This window comes from Hippocampus bargibanti, linkage group LG12 (assembly GCF_051943395.1).
Source record: "Hippocampus bargibanti isolate YZ-2025 linkage group LG12, ASM5194339v1, whole genome shotgun sequence".
Lineage (NCBI taxonomy): Eukaryota > Metazoa > Chordata > Actinopteri > Syngnathiformes > Syngnathidae > Hippocampus > Hippocampus bargibanti.
This window is the reverse complement of record NC_142745.1, coordinates 10717501-10736302: the sequence shown is the minus strand read 5'-3', so window position 1 is coordinate 10736302 and position 18802 is coordinate 10717501. Positions and strand designations below refer to the sequence as shown.

The 18802-nt window shown below is 42.0% G+C and overlaps 2 protein-coding genes across 2 annotated transcripts in view; both read right to left on the bottom strand.

The window, feature by feature from the left end:
- The window catches only part of LOC148890441 (ski oncogene-like), a 66573-nt gene extending 53624 nt beyond the window's left edge, over nucleotides 1-12949 (bottom strand). Inside the window, exon 1 of the mRNA XM_089010508.1 lies at nucleotides 11626-12949. Within this exon, the coding sequence (XP_088866634.1) occupies nucleotides 11626-12576 (951 nt within the window). The 5' untranslated portion in view covers nucleotides 12577-12949. The remainder of the gene's footprint in view (nucleotides 1-11625) is intronic.
- A 1860-nt stretch (nucleotides 12950-14809) lies between these two features.
- Nucleotides 14810-18802, bottom strand: part of tmem51b (transmembrane protein 51b) — a 5434-nt gene continuing 1441 nt past the window's right edge. The window contains exons 2-3 of the mRNA XM_089010239.1: nucleotides 17793-18221; nucleotides 14810-15648 (exon numbers count right to left, since the gene is read on the bottom strand). Of these exons, the coding sequence (XP_088866365.1) occupies nucleotides 15231-15648; nucleotides 17793-18211 (837 nt within the window). The 5' untranslated portion in view covers nucleotides 18212-18221 and the 3' untranslated portion in view covers nucleotides 14810-15230. The remainder of the gene's footprint in view (nucleotides 15649-17792; nucleotides 18222-18802) is intronic.

Below are 18802 nucleotides of genomic sequence, written 5' to 3'. Positions count from 1 at the left end.
GGACGGCGGGGAGACGGGCACGTCGAGGATGTCATGTTGTGGCTTCCTAGAGGTCAGCAGACAGATGGGAATGGAAATGAGCCGGCCCGGAGAGCGCATTTTAATCTACCCTCTTGTGAATATGCCAGCGTGCTGGAGATTCAAAAGACAACACATCAACCTGAGCAAAGATGTAAACCACACTGTATTTTTGTAACATATTATTTCAAAATGTTCTATATAATTTTGTTATGTTATGTGCAGGTTCTTTTGCAAATCACTTGAGCGTCAAATTATTGAATTTTTCTTAATATTCATTCATACTTATTTCATTTTTTTTATATTTAGGACTTCCTTTTTTCTATGTACAAGCATGCCTGTATTTCAAAACACAACAAAATTATGATGACTAAAGTAATACCTCGTTTTTCACAGTTAATGGGGACCAGGACCACCTGCGATAGACGAAAATCCGCAAAATAGAGTTATATAATAATAACCATAACATTAGACTACTGTATTTTCCGATGTATAAGGCGCACCCAAAAGCCTTCATTTTCTTGAAAAGATGACCCAACACCTTACACATATGTGCGCCTTATATGTGAAGTTATATTGAGCCCCAACAGTCAGCAGCCACCGACTCCATTTCCCTCCTGTGCGTAACGCAAGGATTTAGCTGACTTGAGGTTAAAATCTTTGCGAAAGAACATAGATGGTTTGAAAGGGGAGTAAAAGAAGCAATTTTCATAAAACGGCTAAATCCTTCACTAAACCGATATGGTGTGAAGTTCAATTTGGATCGTTCGTACAACAGAGTGCTTAGGCAACATAGGATTAGTTATGCTGATGAGGTGATACCAGGGCAAATAGGGCAATCAGGCCAGTCGTCAGTCCGGACAATAGAAGCAATCAGTGGAGCCGCAGGGAATAGTCCTCTGCTCCCCCCAACCTGAGAGCAGGGACCTATCATAGCAGAGTCCGGCACCGCCACGTCTGGACAGTAGGGATAGAAATAGGGCTGAAACTACCAGTAAAACTTTAGTTTGCTGAAGAAGCATCTTGGATAAGAAGCAAAACGTCCGACACCTTCAAAGAAGTACAGATGACGGCTGAAGAAACCTTTTCATCAATAATAATAATAATAATAATACATTTCATTTATAAGCGCCTTTCAAAACTCTCAAGGTCACTTTACAGTCACAGGATCCGTTTTTTTCTGTGGGCTCAAAGTCCTTATCGCTGCATTTGCGTAAATATTGTCTCAATAAATAAATGGACTAATAAATAAATGAAAAAAATAAAATACATAAATAAATAAATAGATACAAAGGTAAATAGATAAATAGATACACACATACATCTATAAATAAATATCTAAATACATAAATAGATAAATACTGTACTTTTTTGGGTTGGTACCAGTAATATTGTTCATCAATTGGTTCCCCTGGATTGTATTTTGGTTGTTACACAGCCCCTAACATGGAAGTTAATGTTGTAGCAGAGTGCTACCAGTTTTTATGAATTCAATAACTTTAATCACACCAGTTAAGTGGAATCACAAGCCCTTGACGTTGACTTGATTGGTTCACGCCACGTTTGAGGCTAATGTCCTCCGACTGAAAGGAACAATGGGATGAAAAATGGCATAAATTGGCCTCAGCTGAATAACTTTAATAGCCGCGCCATTAAAGAAGGGACTAACGTATGACCTCCTGCGCAAACTTTCACGCTTTCAACTCAAAACTGCTTCAAAAAATGTTAAAATCTAATTCCTTGTTTTTCGAGCTTTTAACTCATTCACTGCCATTCAAAATTTTATTCGGGAATTGAAAATATGACATGGAGTGCCATTCCCAAATTAGTTTGGGTTTTGTTTTTTCTTGCTTGGGTGAAACGCTGGTCATGGCCTCTGGCAATGGTTTTTTCCCCCTCCACAAGGGGGGCAGAAGTTCCCTTTTTTCCATGTTAGCACTTTGTTCCAGCTTCAGCTGTTGTTAAAGTGCTATATAAACCAATATGTATGTGTTGCATTGTATTTTGGACAGCCGCCCTCATTTCAAGCTTATATAACTCCAGACTATATAATTTAGGAATTAACTATTTTTCAGATGAAAAAAGACAGTCTAAGGTTTCTTACGCTGCATTGAATGTTTATGTAGTCCTAAAACTCAATATTCTGTGGGTCCTGGAATTTGAGTGACAATGACAAAAACACTGGAGTGGACATATTTTTGCAAATCATCTGGCAGTGAATGAGTTAATGAAGATGAGGCTATGTTGGTGTATGGGGGGGGGGATTACAACCAGTATTTGACCCATTGGCGTTATCTTCATACTTTATATTTTTTGACTGAAGTCAAAGTTGATTAAAAATAATTCAATCCTCACGTCACCAGATCCTCCTTGCTCTCTTCATCAAACGACCATCTGGTCAACGGACTGAAGGGTGATTGGCCAGTTGGGGCAGGGGTGAGGCAGAGTGGGTGTGTCAGCGTCTTTGGGAAAGGTCAAGGGTCATGGCCCTTTGACAACGGGTCAAGGCTTGGCCTGCAGCCGCTGTTCTCGCCAGAGCATTCAAAATGTCAGACGTGATGCAGAACGGACACAATGACTCAGTATTCCCCCCCAAAACTCTCAATCAACGTTATACTCTGTTCCATGGGAGGAGGGGGGTGGATTCCCTACAACAGCCCGCTTAGGTGGACCTGAATGCATATTGCCCAGTTGTAGTGAAATCCAATTCCAATTGATTATTTCAAGATGTCGCATTGAAATCATGTTTACAAAACTTTATTGGACCTAAATTATTTTGCCTGTTACCGAGTATCAAACGTGTCTTTGCTTCAAGATGTAACGGCAACATAACAATGTGGTTGATTTAAATGTTTAGGCAATAATTTCTGGTCTCCTGTGGTTTCTAATGACCCAGCAAGGCAACAAACTAGAGATGGTTAGGCACATTTGTAGCGACATGAAAGGGTGTAATAATAATAATACATTTGATTTATAAGCGCCTTTCAAAACTCCCAAGGACACTTTACAGTCAAAATGTTTTAACCAAAATGCAACGCCACTCTATTATGAGCTCCAAATTGTTTGGATTTGAATACAAAGACATTTCAAATTAGCCAGACCTGAAATGTTAGAGCCCACAAAAATTAGCAAGTGCCATCTTGTTTGTAATACTTCATGACAGAGTGACAGTAAATGTTTATGGGCATGCCATTTAGACAGAACTAAAACTAAAGTAAACTAAAACTAAGTAAACTAAAACTAGTAAGGGCTTAATTTGTGAATGAATGTACAGCACTGCTCTGCTTCAAGTCGTAAAATCCAATCTATGACTTCTATGCGGTAACACGTTAGCATGCTTACTACATTCTGTTGTCAGCTAGCTCGGGTTTGAATTCATTGCTCTGACTTTGCTGCTTGTTATCGAACTGTAAATTAGACTTAAAGGACAACCGACGCCATTTTTTTGTTTTCTAACTGACGTTTTATAGGATCTAAAAACATGCAGGATGATATTTTTTGTCAAATGAAAACACCAATAAAAATGACTTCAAGTGTACAAAAACGACTTCAAAAAGAAACCAGAAATGGCCAGTTTCAGAAGGTCCCGTCCCCTTGTTCGTGAAGTCACGCTATGACGTCTTGCCTTGCTCTAGAATCAAAATAATGGCTTCAGATTCGGCGAAGATGCTTTCTTGTTACTCATCCAGTTATGAATATGATTCAAATAGTTCCTAAGAGGAAAGCATAAATGTTTGCAATCGATTAAAGAAGTAGTTGCGTATCAATTCAAGACATCAGGACTCCAATGTAGCATACCAGAAAATGCACAAGATGGCGCCGATGCTACGTTGGAAAAGGGCTGATTTGCCTGCTGGGAATTTGTGTCAACTAGAACCAAATAATAGTCTTGGTGCAACACACAACGATTCACCATCGCATTATTTATGTATTTTCCTTCTAATTTCGCCATCAACATGGATCAACACAAAGTTTTCAGACCAAACAAAGTACCCAAAATGCATTGTTTGTCGCTTTCTCGGTCAGGGGCGTTCCAGACGTGACGTCAGGTCAGGCATCGTCATCAACTCAAAAACAAGCTTCCTGAATATTCAGCGCGAGTCTTAAAACGTAAAATATAGCTATACGTCGTGGAATCTTTGTAAAATACGCTCAGTAGAAGTCATTTGAAGTCATTTTACAAATTATGGACACAACTTGTCCAGGGCGTCGGTTGTCCTTTAAGGCTTGTATAAGTAACCTGAATTGCTTTGTACTGAAAAATAAACATTTAATAAAATATATGCTCTACACAGATATGTACCACTGGAGAGAATGCTACATATGTTACTACAAAAATGTACTGTTGTTCGTAACTTGAATGCTTGTAAGTAGGGGAGTGTCTTTATATGGAAAAAGTTAGAAAATACGCTATTCACTGGGGGGGGGGGGGGGGGGGGGTCCTTATACTCCAGTGCGCCTTAGACACCAGAAAATATGCTAACTCAATTTAATTAACTTGAATTCATTTATAAAAATATATACCATATTTTCTGCACTATAAGGCGCACCTAAAAGAAAATATTTTTTTTCAAAAGCTGACCATGCAACTCATAATACCTTCTGTATTGAAAACATTTTAAAATATGTGCATTCATTGAAGGTGCACCTTATAATGCCTTATGTATGGAAACCTTTTTAAATACAGGAAAGTCTCGTTATATCGATATCGGTTATATCGATAGTACTGCTTATTACGATACTATTTCTATGAATGCAAGGAGAAAATGTACATGCCGCAGGACCGGATATATCGATAGTCCGGTTATATCGATATTTTTTCCGACTCTCGAGAATATCGATATAACAAGACTTTACTGTATGTCATTTGTTTGGCGATGCGACTTATAGTCTTCCACAATCTCAACTGCAGACAGGTGAGTCACGGCTTTAATTCTTAAAGCTGCGTGACACGCAAGGGAGTCTGAAGCCGGCCGATAACGTGGACTCTTTTTTTGTATTTGCCCGACTAAGCTTGATGTGCGAGCCACCGTCTGGCCTTTGAGCAGCTTGGCCTGTCAGGCTGATGTATGGCAGCAGCGCTGGTGCGCAGCTCCCCAAGGAGCGAGGCCTGTCTGCTAAGTGGGACACGACTGACAGTGAACCACGGCCAATACGCTTTGACCGCCCACCCCCACACCTCACGCTCTGTCATGTGTGTGAAACACACTCTTTTATAGGCTGACTGCACAGCTTTCACTTTATTTTAATATGATAATAAACAACAATACAGGCAAAATGTTTTGGGACAACATTTTCAACCACATTATTTGCATCAACTAGCGGAGTGATTTCTGGAGATAATAGATTAACTCATTCACTGGCAATCCCGAATGTATTTAGAAATTGAAAAGTATGACGTGGAGCGGCATTCCCGAATTTGTTCGGGTTTTGTTTTCATACTTTGGTGTTGATAAGCGCTGGTCAGAACTCTGGCAATGGTTTTTCTCTTTCACGAGGGGGCAGCATTTGCCTTTTGTCCCTGCTCGTGCATTGTTACAGCTTCAGCTGTTGTTAAAGTGCTATATAAATCAATATGTATTGTATTATATTTTGTACAGTTGCCCCCATCTCAAGCTCATATAACTCCAGAGCCATCTAACTTGGGAATTAACTCTAGAGAGTCTAGCGCTTTGTTCCAGCTTTAGCTGTTGTTAAAGCGTGACATAAACCAATGTATTGCATTGTATTCTGGACATCCGCCCTCATTTCAAGCTCACATAACTCCTGATCTATATAAGTTAGGAAATAAGTCTTTTTTTCTGATGAAAGAAGAGAGCCTAAGGTTTCTTACGCTGAATATAATGTTTACATAGTCCTAAAACTCAATATTTTATGGGTCCTGGAATTGGAGTGAAAATGACAAAAACCCTGGCACTGGAGTGGACACATTTTTGCAGAATCGTCTGGCAGTGAATGAACTAATGAACGTATAACAGTAACGTAGTGTCAACCTAGCCAATAAATTTCATTTGCGGTTCTTTGCTTATCAATTATTATTTTTGCACATATCTGGCAGTGAATGAGTTAATTTGTTCCATGACCAAGCTTCAGTTACCTGCAACTCATCTTTCCCAACTGGGATTGATGGAACTGCCAATCATCCATAGCATTTATCGCTCCAAACCATTTCAAAAAGTAAAATGTTTGACAATGTCAATATTTTTGTCTTTACTCGTGCTAAAATAACAGGTTTGATTTTAGTCCTTGGAAGAAAGCAGCAGTTTGCTAACTAATTGACTAAAATCAAGCCCGACTAGTTTTTCGTGAGTAAACAACCTATCATACAAATTGAAACAGTGGGTAAACAGGCTTTTTTTCATGGCTGACTCGTCTTCTATGGAAATTGAAACAGAAAGCAAACATGTTACGTCATGACCATGTCTTGTCGTAATACGGACAAATTGGATTTCACTATTTGGCAGCAAGCTACCTCAAGCCTGACTAGTTTTTATGACCTTAATGGGTTGGTGTCTAATTCATACAAGGTCGGAAACCACAAGTATTATCATTTTAAGTGTCGCTGCTCCATTTATATTGTACCTAACCAGACTTAAATAAATAGAGAGAGGTCCAGCTGACAGGTTAAGAGTGAGTTTTTTTGAGGTCACTAAACTTTCCAATTGTTATTTTTTTGATTCATTGATTCATGGTCATCATCATAAGAAGAAATCCAAGATGGCGCCCGAGTAGGCAGCCGGCAGCAAGTGCTCTCACAAGCCTTACTTTTTTGGGTTTATGTTGTCTTTTTCTAAAAATATTTAATTAACTCATTCACTGCCATTTACAAATTTATTTGGGAATTGAAAATATGACGTCCAGCGCCATTCCTGATTTTTTTCAGGTTTTGTTTTTCCTTACTTGGGTGACGAAAAAGCGCTGGTCAGACCTCTGGCCATGTTTTTCCCTTCCACAAGGGGGCAGCATTTCCCTTTTTGTCTATGTTAGCGCTTTTTTCCATCTCCGACTGTTGTTAAAGCGCTATCTCATCTCATCTCATCTCATTTTCCGTACCGCTTATTCCTCATTAGGGTCGCGGGGGTTGCTGGAGCCTATCTCAGCTGTCTTCGGGCACGAGGCGGGGGACACCCTGAATTGGTTGCCAGCCAATCTCAGGGCACACAAAGACATATCACTCTCACACTCACACCTCGGGCATTGGAGTGGTCAATCTGCCTGCCATGCATGTTTTTTGAGTGTGGGAGGAAACAGCCGTCCTCCATTACCAATCTGCACTGTGAAGCCGGTGTGCTAACCACTACTACTTAAAGCGCTATTTAAACCAATATTCTGTATTGCATTGCATTTTGGACAGCCGTCCTCATTACAATCTTATATAACTCCAGACCTATATAATTTAGGATTTAACTCTTTTTTTCTGATGAAAGAAGAGAGTCAAAGGTATCTTACGCCGTACTGAATGTTTATGTAGCCCTAAAACTCAATATTCTGTGGGTCCTGGAATTTAAGTGTTAATGACAAAAACCCAGGCACTGGACTGGACACATTTTTGCAAGTCTGGCAGTGAATGAGTGAAATGACAAAGTTGATATAGTATAAATGTAAAAAACGATTCTGATACTTCCCAATTATAGCCATTGCCCACCCACCCCCCTCCATTGTGCAACTTCGCTCAGTTTTTATGCTTTAGGTTCCCCTGTGCTGACAAATCTTCTGGCTGGCGCTCACACTGCGCCAATGCCCACGGAGATGTCCACTCATTTGCGAGTCCCACACACCAGCTGCTGTGTGACGGAGACACGCAGACAGTCAGCCACCACCCCCATCTTCTATGCTCTTTTGTCCACGCTGACCCACTCAGGACGCCATCACGATGACACCCACACCCACCCACGCGCAGATTATCCCACCGTGGCCACCCTCAAACACACGCACAGATGTATCCATATCCCCAATCTCATTAAACTTTTAACCCCCTCCCCACCTGAAAATAGACTTTCTCCTCCCCCATCTTCTCTAATCTGCCTAAAATCCATCACATCTGCATTTATCTTCACATCGAGTGCACATGTTGTATGATCCAGACATATTTGTTACACTTGTATATTTGGAGTCTCTTGTGTTGTACAACCCCCAAATTATGATGAACCGTTACAATGCTAAAAGCAGCATGAAGATTCAATTTCTGGAGAACTTGCATGTCAATGCTGGAATGTGTGAAATGGGGGGGGGGGGGAATGGAATGATAGTGAAAATGAATCACACGGAAAAATCTGGAATGACATTTAAAGTTAGGGAAGGGGAATGATTTTGGTGTAAAATGTGGAATGATATGCAATGCTACTCATGATGTTAGTGCAATATGTCTGTGAAAAATGCAGAAGGATCTTGAACTCATTCACTGCCATTCACAAATTTATCCGGGAATTGAGTATATGATGTAAAGGAGGTGTCAAAGTCATTTTTTTGCCGCGGGCCACATTGTAGTTATGGTTTCCTCTCGAGGGCCGTTATGAATTTGGGGAACCCATTAGAATGTTTAAATCCCTTCAAATATTACATATAGAGCACACAGCAAATTAATGAATAACTCGTTTTCAAATCTGAAGTCAAGAATAATGACTTTTATTGTGGTTAACATCCAAAAATATGGCATTTTGGCTCAGATTTTAGCAATCATCATGGAATTTAACAAGTTTGATTTGCTTTCGCGGGCCGAAAAAAATGATGTGGCGGGCCGGATTTGGCCTTGGCTTTGACACCTGTGACGTAAAGCATCATTCCCGAATTAGTTCGGGTTTTGTTTTTTCTTGCTTGGGTGCCGATAAAGCGCTGGCTAGACTTCTAGCTATGTTTTATTCCCTTCCACAAGGCAGTAGCATTTTCCCTTTTTCCATATTAGCGCTTTGTTCCAGCTTAAGCTGTTCTTAAACCGCGACATAAACCAATATGTATTGCATCGTATTTTGGATCTGCCCTCATTTCATGCTCATATAACTCCAAGCCCATATAATTCAGTAAATAAATCTTTTTTTTCTGATGAAAGAAGAGAGCCTAAGGTTTCTTACGCTGAATTGAACATTTATATAGTCCTAAAACTCAATATTTTGTGAGTCCTGGAATTCGAGTGAAAATGACAAAAAAAACCCTGGCACTGGAGTGGGCACATTCTAGCACATCTGGCAGTGAATGAGTTAACTCATCCATCCATTTTCAATCCAGAACAAGATCGCTGGGAGTTATTGGAGTTCAATCCAAATGACTTGGGGCGGAAAGCAGCCTACACTCTGAACTGGTCGTCAGTCAGTCGCAGGGCATATATAGAGATAAACAAATAACCACACCCAAACCCGCACCGTCACAAAGTAGGAATCGATCCCACACTGTTTCAGGTGAGTGTACTAATGATGTCGTATTATTAGTGACTTTAGAGTGGAATTATATGACCAACAATGTCGAAATTTTGGTATGTGGGATATGTGGGAATGATGACAATTCTTGTTATGGTGAATTGAATCTAAATGCATCTCTTGATTCTGCACTATGTACAGTCTTGTTTATAGAACGGTTTTTGCACATCTACATTTGCACAGTATACAGTTGACATTTTTATTTTGTTATGCTTAGAATATCTTGTTTTCTATCCTTTCACTCCCACCCCAACCCCATCCCTCTTCAATTGCTGCTGTGGACTGCAAATTTCCCCATTGCGGGACGAATAAAGGTATTCTGATTCTGATTCTGATAATCTAAATTTTGAATGGGGATAATGAGAATGAATTAGAGTGATACCCCGGTTTACGAACTTTTCGGTTTACGAACGTTAAATTTATGAAAAATTTACCTTGCCATACAAACTATTTTTCAGGATACACAGGGAGCTGCCATAATGAGTGATGTGTCGTTCGCAACGAGCCCGTTCTCCTAACAAGGAAATGGGAGCGGACTTTTTTTTTTGGTCCTTTATTCCCCGCCCCCAGTCTTAAAGCCGCACGTGATTGGTCAAGAACGCAGCAGTGCGTGTAGGTGGTTTAAACATTAAATAGACAGGCAGACGACAGAGAGAGAGAGTAAGCAAATGGATGGAAAACAGTGACATTTGGACTCATTTCAACTTTGATAGTTCAAAGGCAGAGTGTAGACTGCAAGGTTAAAATTCCCACCAATCAGGCTCCACAAATAACCCGCACAAGCCACCTGTACACTTGATGCAAAAAGCTATCAACCCAGCTAAACAGAACACAATTGATGAAAAAACTAGGTAAAATTATCGCAGAGAAAGCACCTACAAGGGATCATTCCTGAAGATGGTGAAAGAAGGCTACGTTCCTCATCAAGTGTACCATAACAAAGATAAATAAAATGACTTTATTATATAGTACAGTTTATTTTGTCTGTGTAAGCTCTCAGTCGTACAGGAGTGGTCCATCGTTGAAAAGGTTTCTTCAGCCGTCATCTGTACTTTTTTGAAGAATCTGAGGTGGTTCTTTAAGTCAGCTAATTTAATAGTGGCCTTTTCTAAGTTACGTACCAGCAGAAGGATGTCTCTCCCAAAGTTAGCAGCAATACAATTTCCTTAAAAAAAGTACAGATGACGGCTAGTTTATTTCTTTAATCATAATACTATAGCACACTTATTATCCATAAAATAAGGTATATTTTGTGTAGTTTTAAGGATTAGAAAATTAAAAAGTGGGAACCTGGGAACACATTATTCTCATTTTATTGGGTTCGTATGGGAAATTATTTTTTGGGATACACACATTTCGCCTTACACACTCTGTCTGGGAACTAATTAAGTTCGTAAACCAAGGTATCACTGTATATTAAATGTGTCATTGGCAATTAATCTGGAATTTTTAGGGTGAAATTTGGAATTGTGGGAAAAATACATAATTGGAATGACAAATCTAATGGCCTGCATGATGTGAATGTTTGGACTCTTTTGAATGGTGAAAATATGAAATCTGAATAACATTTACAAAAAGCTAAATAGTGTACTGTAGAAAAATGTGTGCATACTTCCAACATTCCCACAATCAAATACCTGCACAAGTGCAAGGGCGTGGCACCACCAATTAACATAGTACTAAAAATAAAATCTCAGAGGAACTGTTATAAAAAGCCCATTTTCCATCTATCCGTTTTCTATAGCATTTGCCCTCATTTGGGTCGCCGTTGTGAGCTGGGACCTATCCAAGATGATTCTTCGGCAAGAAAAGTGGTCAACAGCCTAGAACGGTCAACAAGCAATGACACACAAGTAACCATGCATCAATTTTTTGTGTAATTGTACTCATTGGCACTTTTTCAGAGAGAAGTAGGGTTCGACCGAGGTTTGGTCGCCAATCAATGACTGGGCCCATTTAGTCAATCGACTTTGAAACCGTATTCAGAGTCTTTCAATTTTGCTGTGCTGTGAACACAGCCTACAAAACACCTGTCTTGTTGCTACATTTCAATGTTGGACATGGTGGTACGACAGTAGGTCAAAGCTTCTGTCAAAAGTTTGCTAACCACGGTCACACGGCAGAAGCGTGAATTGCGCACAGTTAAAGTTCAATATGAAAGCATTTCTCCAAAGCAAGTCAATCAAACTTCACTTACCCTGCACGACTTCCTGGCCATCTTTCCGCTCAAGTCATATTTCCCCTTTAAGTCCCTGAGCAGCCTCTCCAGGTTCGCCTTCTCCTCTTTCCCGCTGTAGTCCGGATCCAGGAGCACGTAGGCCCTCCAGTTGGCCGAATCGAAGCCCCAATGCACGGTCCGGTTCTCCAGCCGCTTGTGGCTGTGCACCACAAACTTCCTCGGGGGGAACATGAGCCTGCAATCGAGGCACTGCACGCAGGCGGCTCCGGGGCCAGAGTAGAGCTCCGGCACAAACAAGCCCTTGCATCGGCCGAAGCACTCGTGGTATACCCGGAAGCTGGCCGCGGTGCGCTCCAGCTCCAGAAGGACGCCTGCTCCGCCGGCGACTCCACCTCCTCCTCCGCCACCGCCGCCGTGCTCCTTGCTGCCGCCGCCACCGCCGCGGCGCGGCGGGTACGAGCCGCCGTAAATGAGCGCGTTGCACAGGCGCTCGGCGTCCGTCTGCGTGATGAGGCCGCAGGAGGGCGCCGAGAAGGGCAGGATGCCCACCACCTTGAGGATCTCCAGCTGGTCTGCCGTGCAACGCGAGCAGTAAATGTGCAAATCGTCGCACACCGAGTTGATCTGCTGCAGGGAAAAGTCCCGCAGCACGCTGTTGAGAATCTGCGGCAGGCACAGTCGCTTCTCGCCGCCCACCACGAAGCAAGAGATGGGTTCGCGCTCCAAGAGTGTCTCGCAGCGTTCCGTGGAGCGGTCCGACGGGATGAACAGCGGCCCGGACATAACCGGGGGAGTGTGAGCCGGTAGGCTGAGCACCATCTCGGATTTAACGTCCTTGAACAGAGACTCCTGGTGGTGCCAGCGGGCGGAGAACGCCGCGGGTCCGCTGAGGGACCGCATGGAGCTCAGATGGAACTGCTTGAGAGTTTGCTGAAGTCCAGGGTGAGGCTGGAAGCTGCTCACCTCCATCTTTTTTTTTTTTTTTTTTTGGGGGGGGGGGGTGCAAAAACAAGAGCTAAAAACTTTTAGGAAAGAATCGCTTGACCTGTTTCAAGGCGTCTGGTTCACTCTTCGTCCGAGCGGAGCATATCCAACACGCCGCCAGTCAGACAGCTTCCCCCGGACAAGGAGCAGCTTTCCTTCCCGGAGCAGCCCATTCAAAAAAGGGAGACTCAAATAGCTTGACCTCTCCTTCTTTTTTCAGTCCCCCTTTAATAAAACAGCTTCCCGCAGTCGGAAAAATCACTAAAAGAAAAATCACGAGTGTTGTTTCTTTCTCGCCCCACAGCCGTTTTACGCGAGCCGACGTGCGCCTCAAATGTGCAACCAAGTCTCTCTCTCTCTCTCTCTCTCTCTCTCTCTCTCCTCCCTCTCTCTGTTTGTTTGTGTCTGCTTTAGTCATTGAATCCCAGCCAGGAATGTGACTGACTCCCCGGGCTTTTGGCTCTTCCCGCAGACAGCTGTGCCTCCCACTGCTACATGGCAGCTGCACACCAGAGAGGAAGAGAGAGAGAGAGAGAGAGAGAGAGAGAGAGAGAGAGAGAGAGAGAGAGAGAGAGAGAGAGAGAGAGAGAGAGAGAGAGAGAGAGAGAGAGAGAGAGAGAGAGAGAGAGAGAGAGAGAGAGAGAGAGAGAGAGAGAGAGAGAGAGAGAGAGAGAGAGAGAGAGAGAGAGAGAGAGAGAGAGAGAAATCCTTCCGAAGTAAAGCGAGGGGGTGGAGCGTCGAGGGGAAATGTGTTGTATAAGAGAGGAAAATGATTCGAAAATGTGTAGTTTGACAGATTCGCTCGATTACAATAAAGTAAAATGGCAGTTTATTCAAGTGTAATTAATTAAAAAAAAACTAATAAAATCACTGCAGGTGAATCTTTTTGTATGTATAAACTATTATAATCTATGGTATGTATGTTTTGCGAACTTATTGTGAAGGTTTGGATTTTTTTTTTCATTTTGGGGGGATTTTTTTGTTTTCTGTAAGTAATATTGGATTCATCTTGAAAATTAAAAATAAATAACAAAAGTATTCCCCCCCATCAAAAATGATTCAATTGCGATTTTTTACACCACTCATGTTTCTTATCTTTTCACTCCCTTACAATAAAGCAGAAGTTAAATGAGTTTATTCAAGTACAATGTATCAAAAAAAACCTAAAATCACTGCAGGTGAATATTTATGTATGTATAAACTATTATAATCTGTAGTATATATGTTTTAGGAACTTATTGTGAAGGTTTTGATTTTTCCCCCCATATGGTTTTGTTTCATTTTGGGGGGAGGTCGTTTTCTGTATGTATAATGGATTCAATAAAATAAAAATCAATCTAAAAAATAAAATCAATAACATAAAAAATATAAAAAAATCATTATGAAAAAGTAACTTTCAGATTTTTTTTTCTTCTCCATCAAAAATGGTTCAGTCGTCATTATTTTACACCCAGCAAATGTTTATCTTTTTGCTTCAAGAATCAAGACAAGATCGCGGAAATTCCTACTTGACCCACGACACCCTGCCCACCACCTTTTCCAGCAACTCCCCTTAGGCCGGCGCTAAGGATCCATGCGCACCAAAACCATAACCATGATACTTTGCACATTGTCTCACAGTTGGTCCTGAGAGGTACCACTTATACTGTGTAATTTTATTAGATTAGCCTGCATCAGTGTCCTCCAAACGTATTTGTCAGGTCATTTTTTTAATGATGACACTACTGCAGCGTGATCGACCTTGTGTGTTCTACATACTTGGCCAATAAACATGATCTGACCACAAGAGGGCGCCATAAACCAACCAATGTATTTTGGACCAGACTGCACCAACTCCACACTCTCAATCGCCTGCCTAATGCGCACTCAAAATTAATCGTGCAGTGTAAAAACGACATAAACTGTATATTTTATTATTAGACCATAAAAGAGACCGATACTCAAGAACATAAATACACTTTTTGCATATGTAACTCTTTTTTTCATTTATCTGGACTACTGCTACTTCTTTCAACAGCAGTCCAGCGAATGAGGCATAAATGAATGAGGTCAAGCTAAAGAGCGACACAGCCAGTGTAGTTTATATTCAACATTTAAAAACAAATTAAAGCTCACACCGGACATCACTCAAGTCGCATTGACACAGCTGCTTTAAACTGACTAATTAAAAGCACTTGGCAACCGAAAGATTTATTTTAACAATACAAAATGCTTTAAACAACGTAAACCTTACTTTTATTACAGCACCAGATCTCGTATTGACAATAAGTACTGTGAAAAACCATTTTCAACTTGAAAATGTTCAACTTGAGCCACTTTAAGACACTTTTAAAAGCACATTCCCTCCCATCTTACTCCATTTTCTTAATTAAGACCACAAAGCTTGTTTACGTGATGGCGGTCATCGACTTAATCTTCCTTTTTTTTTGCCCTTGAAATCACACACTTGTGTCGTCATAGTCAATGTCGCACTTAAATCAAGGTGCTGCTGCTCTAATTCGCGCAGGACCAGAGATGCATGGTCTGACCAAATGTCCTCGCCACGGATGGTGGTCTCAAAATTGTCCTCCCATCCTTCATCTCACCTACTTTTGGCAAACATGGGCTTCTCAGGAGTGTTATCAGTACAAAAATCGCATTCAGCCCAATTCCGGCGGCTTGTTATCATACTGCGGTGGCGGTGTGATGGGCTCGATGGTCACCGGGTTTTGCGTCGGGCTTCGGATTTGGATGCGAAAGTCCTTCAGGTGCAGCTTGTCCGACTTGATCCGCCTCACCCGCAAGGGGCGCAGCAGGCGGCTGGCCCGGCTGGCGCTGCGCGCCGGCAGACTGGGCTGCCGGGCCGCGTCGGCTTGCTGCTCGGCCACGGTCGGGTTGTTGAGAGGAGAGTCCTCAGCGGGCTGGTCTCTGTCCTCGTTCTCCACTGCAGAGATGATGTCCTCGTAGGATGGCAGGTGGGTGTTGCTTTGCCGGAGGTTGCTTTGACGCACGGGATAGTCGCTGCTGCCGACCACCTCATCGTAACTTGGCACGTTGAATGCGGTTGGATCCGAAACCCTGGGTGGCATCGATATCAATAAAAATGCCATTAGTCACTTTGAAGGCCAGCCCCACACGGCATTGGAGAGCACCACCGAATTGGACTGTCGTGAACACATTATTGACCCTCGCACATTGACCAATTCGCTGTAAAGAGAAGCGACGAGTTCAAGACAAGAGCGTGGAAAATCCAGTTGAGGCTCCAGGAGGACGCGATGCATAACAAAAAAAGTAATGGTTGCTCTGCTGGTTTGTAATTCAGTCATTACGTGCCAGCAGCTTGAGTAATGGCTGACTGAAGACCCAAGGATATATTTCGTCGTACTAGAGTAGGTGTGAAGTGACTGTTGGAGCATCCGTGTTTTATACTTGCCCGTTCAGTGTTTGACTGAAACATACATTCCATATAAAATACAGCGATGCCTCAGTTTACGAATCCTTGAGTTCACGAACATTTTGCCTTACGAACATTAAATTCACGAGAATAAAATCTTGGCATTCAAACTAGTTTTCGGCAGACGAACCAAATCACACAGCACCACGGTGGCTGGCGGACTACTTTTCCGCGGATGAACACCAAACCACACGGTCAAACAGCGCCACGGTGGCCGATGGACTAGTTTTCCACACCCCCTTTAAGTGGTTTGCTATCAAGTGGAGTACTTTTGCTATTATATATACCCCACCACAGGCATGTGTTAAGCCGAAGAGGACACAAAAGAAAATTACGGTCGAGCAGAAGAAGGAGATCTTTGAAAAACATGAACGAGGTGTGCGTTTGTGTGACTTAGTGTCCCAGTATTAGTATGCTAAGTTGACCATTGCTACGTGTGGCTAAGGGTGTTTCTGTGTTGTCTAAGCAACGGTCTCAGGCAACAGAAGAGGTTGAAAAACGTCTGTTGATTTGGATTAACGAAAAGCAGCTAGGAGGGGACAGTGTGAGTGAAGGTATTATCGCAGAGAAAGCACGGCAACTTCACTCGTATATCGTCAAGGGGCAATCTGGAAGTTCGTCATCCATTGACAACTACCATCAGAAAGGTAAACAAAACGATTTTATTATACAGTACAGTTTATTTCTTTAATTACAATACAATAGCATATTTATTATACATAAAATAAGGTATATTTTGTTTAGGTTTAAAGGACAACCGACGTCTCCGGACAAGTTGTGTCCATAATTCATAATTTGTAAAATGGCTTCAAATGACTTTTACTGAGCGTATTTTAATAATATTCCACCGCATATAGCTATATTTTACCTTTTAAGACTTGCGCTGAATATTCAGGAAGTCTTGTTTTTGAGTTGGTGACGAGTCCGTATGTGACGTCACTAAAGGACCGCCCTTTACCGTAAAAAAGACGCATTGTAGCAGTCCTTCCATCACGTCAATGTATTTAGCTGTACTTGTTTTGTCTGGGGACCTCGTGTTGCACCCAAAAGCCGCCAGAAGGCCAGAAGAGGGCGTTCAAGCGCCATATAAGGAATTTATCAGCCTGTGGAAACGGAGGTCGCCATTTCGTGCCTCTTTTTTTGGGTGAGATATTTTCCCCCAATGTTGTCTCAAAATGGCACAAATAAATTCTTTAATCGATTGCAAACATGTATGCTTTCCTCTTCAGAACTATTTGAATCATATTCATCACTGGATGTGGAACAAGAAAGCATATTCTCTGAATCTGAAGCCATTGTTTTGATTCACTAGCAATGCAAGACATCTTGGCGTGACGTCACAAACTGGGGGCGGGACTTTATGAAAATGCCCAATTCGCAGCTCAATGTTTTGCAGATTTTGGACACTTTAAGTCATTTTTATTGGTGTTTTGCATTTGACTAAAAATATCATACTGCGTGTTTTGGGTATTTTAGATGCTATAAAATGTTTTTCTGGTGTCAGTTAAAAAACAAAAAAGTGACGTCGGTTGTCCTTTAAGGCTTATTTAGTAGAAAATTATGTTTTATGGGGACCTAGGAATGGATTATTCTCATTTTTAATGATTTCTTATGGGAAACAAATGTTTGGCAGACCAACTTTTCGCCTTACACACGCATTTTTGGAACCAATTAAGTTCATAAGCTGAGGTATCACTGTATAGCACTGAAGCAACTTACAAACAAAAGGTTGAAACATTGAAACTGTTGTGAAGAGCACCATACTGACTCTGTTTGCTCGCCGGCCGTATGGTCCATGAAGGCTGATGCCGTCGCCGCCTCTGTTTGCTCACCGCCGTTATTGGCTCGACGCTTACTCCGAACGCCCAGGCAAATGGAGAGTAGCAGCAAGGCGAGGCCGACGCCTACCAGCACCATGGCGACCGACGACGACTTGGAGAGGTCCCCTTCTTGGCCTTCCTCGTTGTTGTTGTCTAGGGTGGAGTTGCTGGACGAGTTGGTGGAGCCGCCCGACACCTCCCCGTCCACGGGGCTCACCGTCCAAACGATCATCACCACCCCCAGAGCGATGAGGCCCACTCCCAAGGCGCACAAGGCATAGTGAACCCCCGAACCGGTGCTCTCAGAGCGGGAGGACCGGTTCGGGCTTTGCTCGCCTCTGTTGCAAATGCCCCGACTGGAACACATGCCTGCCTGCCTGCCTGCCTGCCGGACACACCGCAACAAACGCCAAGGTTACTGGAAAGGGTTTGTGGCTTAGGGGGGTTAGGGGTCCTCAAAAAATAACTGAACTGATACTTGTCAGGGGACTTAATAACTAAATGATTACATCCATTTTGGAGTCAGTTTAAATAGTACGAGTGGTGTAAATTTCTTATAACAGGACACAAGAATGCCTCCTTCTGTCTATGAGAAATAGTGCATCACCCCAAATCCTGGAAACGGCTGATTAAGGAAAAAACATTCAACTAAGTCAAACAATATATTTTCGTTTGTCCAATATTTTTATTTCTTGCATTTCACGTGTGATTTGTATTACTTTATATACAGTGTACACACATTCATATTTTTAAGACGGATTTTCATGGGCGGTTGTAATCACCACGGTATTTGTGTATTTAAAATCTAACCGAGACATTTTTTTTTGCAGTGTCTTAGTATTATTTGTATTTTTTTTATTTTCTTCTAATGACTGCATTTTTTTCCAAATGTTTCAGAATTATTCAGTTTGCATGTTTTTGTCTAACATTTTGTATTTCAGTTGTTACGATTTTTGGT